The 3,974-nt window shown below is 45.4% G+C and overlaps 1 protein-coding gene across 2 annotated transcripts in view; it reads left to right on the top strand.

Moving 5' to 3' along the window:
* The window catches only part of Adcy10 (adenylate cyclase 10), a 90,358-nt gene that overhangs the window by 60,239 nt on the left and 26,145 nt on the right, over positions 1-3,974 (top strand). For both annotated transcript variants that reach the window (XM_021198155.2, XM_021198156.1), the window contains 2 exons: positions 328-464; positions 1,922-2,047. In XM_021198155.2, coding sequence (XP_021053814.1) covers positions 328-464; positions 1,922-2,047 — 263 coding nt within the window. The remainder of the gene's footprint in view (positions 1-327; positions 465-1,921; positions 2,048-3,974) is intronic.

Here is a 3,974-nt window from a genome sequence, read left to right on the forward strand (position 1 = left end):
TTAAAGAAATACTAGCAGAACTAACCAAAAGCTAATCAAAATTATTCCTACAGCATGAGGAAGAGAAACAAGACAAAGGATGTGCCTTATTACATAGTTTTAATTTTGGGAGCATAGGTGTCTGCTACATAACTTAAACTGCGAGATAAGAGTGGAGCAGGTAGCTCGGCGGCAGAGGATTGGCCCAGCACGCAGAGTCCCCATCACTGAAAACAAAAGGAGGAAAACTCAACCTCCCGACCTGAGAACGCAGAAGGGAAGACTTCCCAGGAGGCTGAGCTGTTCCTTCCTTCTTCATGTGAGCTCTCCGCCTTGCTTTCTCTATAGGTACCTGGTAGAGGGAAGCTGCGGGATTCCGTATTACTGTGAAGAATTGCTGAAAAACCTCGACCACCACAGAGTTCTCCTTTTTCAACAAGCAGAGACTGAGGAAAAGACAAACGTGACCTGGAATAACATGTTCAGTGAGTAGCTGCGTTTTAGCTTGCTGTTACTTAAGTCTTTTTGCAGAGCAGTTGGCAAGGATTTGGGGTTAGGCTGCAGGTAGCCTCCTGTATGGCCGAAGGGCTTCCAGGAAAGTAAGAAGGCGTTAGATCTAAGGCCCTAAAGAGTAAGAAAGCCCAACTGACCTGGGCTCCCAGGGCTAAGGAAGGTGCAGTCTGATAGATACAAGGAACACGGGGAAATGTCAGCATCCTGATAAAGGTCTCCATGAATCCCTCCTTAGGCTTTATTCCAAAACTCGCTCCTCCTTAGTAGCTCCTCCTGGTGGTCCTTGGGTATCTATCCCTGAGTTTTGTGTTCCCAAAGGCCTGGGAACATTGTATATTCATGCTGGTCACCATGCAAGCCTTTGCCCTAGAATCCCTACTGCTTCAATGAAACACCATGACGGAAGAAGCGACTTGGGGCGAGGAAAGGGCTTTTTCAGCTTACGCTTCCACGTTGCTGTTCATTATGAAAGGAAGTCAGGACAGGAACTCAAGCAGGGCAGGAGGCTGATGACAGGAGCTGAAGCAGAGGCCATGGAGGGATGCTGCTTACAGGCCTGCTTCCCCAGGGCTTGCTCAGCCTGCTTTCTTACAGAACCCAGGACCATCAGCCCAGGGATGGCACCACCCACCATGGGCTGGGTCCTCCCCCATTGATCAGTAATTGAGAAAATGCCTTACAGCTGGATCCCATGAAGGCATTCTCTCAGTTGAAGCTCCTGCCTCCCTCATGAGTTTAGTTTGTGTCAAGTTGACATAAAACCAGCCAGTACAGTCTTTAATAAATAGTTAATTACAAATAATTAGTAAGTGTCGATACACAGCATCTAGAACTTACCATGAGTGCTCCCTGGTGAGCCACTTACATCTTTGCTGCCTTTGAGTGCATGATTCATCCCTTCAGGAGATGAGGAACTTGACTCACCGTTGTCTTTGTACCTCACCTACCGAGTATTATACGAATGACTTAAGGGATGAACATGCTGAATATGGGTAGACCCCCCCCCCTTACTAGGCATGTTTATTCTCAAACCTCACTATTTTAAATCTCCCTCTGGCTATAGCCATGTCCAAATAAGCTCAGTGGGCTTATGAATGAGCACATAGCTCTATATTACTTTAGGTGATAGTGTGGAGTCTAGGCCTGCTGTGAACCTAATATTCTAAAATTAAAAGTATTATGGAGACACCAATAGTACCATTTTTTTTCTTTTGGGGGTTTAGAAAGGAACATAAAGTAATTTTGAGTTACTTTAGAGGTCCATGTATCAGTGTTAGTTAAAATAAGATGTTCTAGAACATTTGGTGAACCAGTACGTCTCTGCTTAGTCTTTCTCACCTGAGTTCCTTCTTGGGGGTTTTCAGGGAAATAGGACTTTTCAAAGACAGGATAATGATCTTAGCTTTGCCTGCCTCTCGCCTCTCCATAGAGCACTCTGTTAGGCCAACAGACGACATGCAACTTTACACTTCCATATCTGAGGGACAGAAAGAAGTCTGTTATCTTGTGAGTGGTGTCAGACTGAAGAATTTGTCACCTCCAGCATCGCTAAAAGGTAAAGAAAATCGAAGTAGCATTCCCTTCCGGGTAGCTTTCACTTACGCCTCTTCTAGGACGACTGTCTAAAAATAATAATAATAATAATAATAATAACAAAGTTCCCTGAGGACTTGCTTTGTGCCCTCCCCACCCCCACCCCCTTACCCCCCAGTCCACCCCCGTGCAGGAGGCAGGTCGCCCAGTGGGCTTGGGTTTTCCCCCCACTCTGATTAGGAGCCCCCTTTCCTCTGTACATAGGTCTGAATTGAACAAATGTTTGCTGGGATGCATGAAAGAGTGTGGTGTGAAGAGTTGGCAGGCTTGAAGAAGGACCTGAGGTCAAGCTCAAGAACTCACTTAAAAAAAAAAAAAAAAGCCAGGCATGGTGGTGACACATACTTTTAGTCCTAGCACTGAGGGGGTCAAGCTAGGAAGCTCTCTGGGACTTAGGTTAATCAGGTGAGTTGAATTTGGAGAGTATAAGGTTCTGTGGAAAAGACTGGCCTAAGTTACTTTTCTACTGCCATGACAAAACACCACGGTCAAGGCAATTCATCAAAGAAAGCATTTAATCCTGGGCTCATATCTGTAGAGGGTTAGAGCCCAGTGACTATCATGGTGGGGAACATGGCAGCAGGCAGGCATGACACGGCACTGGAGCATCCGCTGACAGCTTATGTCCTTATTCCTGAGTAGACAGAGGGCTACCTGGGAATGACAGGGGCTTTTGAAATCTCAAAGCCTGCCTTCAGTGACATGCCTCCTCCAATAAGGCCACACCTCCTACTCCTTCTCAGACAGTTCCACCAACTAGAGATTAACATGAGCCTGTGAGGGGGGCCATTCTCATTCAAACCACCACAGATCCTATCCAAAAAAAAAAAAAAAAGATAGCTGGTTGTGATAGCGCACACCTTTAATGCCAGAGTTCCAGGAAAGCCAGGACTACACAGAGAAACTCTGTCTCAAAAAGGGGGTAAAGGAAGGACTAAAGAAATAACTTAGAGATTAAGAGTGATTACTGTACTATCAGAGACCCAAGTTCAATGGCACCCACATCGAGTAGTTCACAACTGCCTGTGACTCTAGCTTCAGCAGATCTTACCCTTTTCTGGCTTCTCTGGGCCTCTGTGTGCATGGTGGCAACTACATACACAAACGTAAAACAACAGATCTTTAAAAATCAATAAGGTGAAGAATGGTTGAGGAAGACTTTCAGTGTAAACTCTGGCTTCTAAGTGCACACACACAAACATGTATACACACACACACACACACACACACATATATATATATATATATACACACACACACACACACACACACAAAGTGTCATACATTGTCCATTAAGCTGAAACCAATTGTAACGAAGACAAAGAGCAAGCTCATACCTGAGATGTATTGCTCTACTCAAGGGCAATGACTTTGAATGAGTTTGAACAAAGCTCCAATATGTCATCCAGAAGTAACTCTAAAGTTTTGGGAGAATGGCCTAGGGACACTTGGTGTCTTTATTATGTTTTGCTCACTGAGCCCCTAAAGCGTGAAGGCATCCTAACTGACTTTCAACTTCTGCTGCCTGCGTTCTTTTGTCTTTAATGGATATAAAATGTCCAGGAAGGGGCTGGAAAGATGATTCAGTGACTGAGAGCGCTTCTTCTTTTGCAAAGAAAGTGGGTTCCATTTCCAGGACCCACAGGTGACATACAGCCCCTGTAACTACAGTTCCTGTGGGTCTGATGCTGTCTTCTGGCCTCCAGTGCATGCAGTGCACATGTACTGACACAGATTCACACACATAAGTAGATGAATCCCCCCCCCCTTTTTAATGCCCAAGAAGGGTCTGGGGATAGTAGCAAGCTATTCAGGATGCTTGGAGCCCAGACCTTGGATCAGACCTCAGATCACACACACACACACACACACACACACACACACACACA

Source organism: Mus pahari, chromosome 5, assembly GCF_900095145.1.
Source record: "Mus pahari chromosome 5, PAHARI_EIJ_v1.1, whole genome shotgun sequence".
NCBI classification, from domain to species: Eukaryota; Metazoa; Chordata; class Mammalia; order Rodentia; family Muridae; genus Mus; species Mus pahari.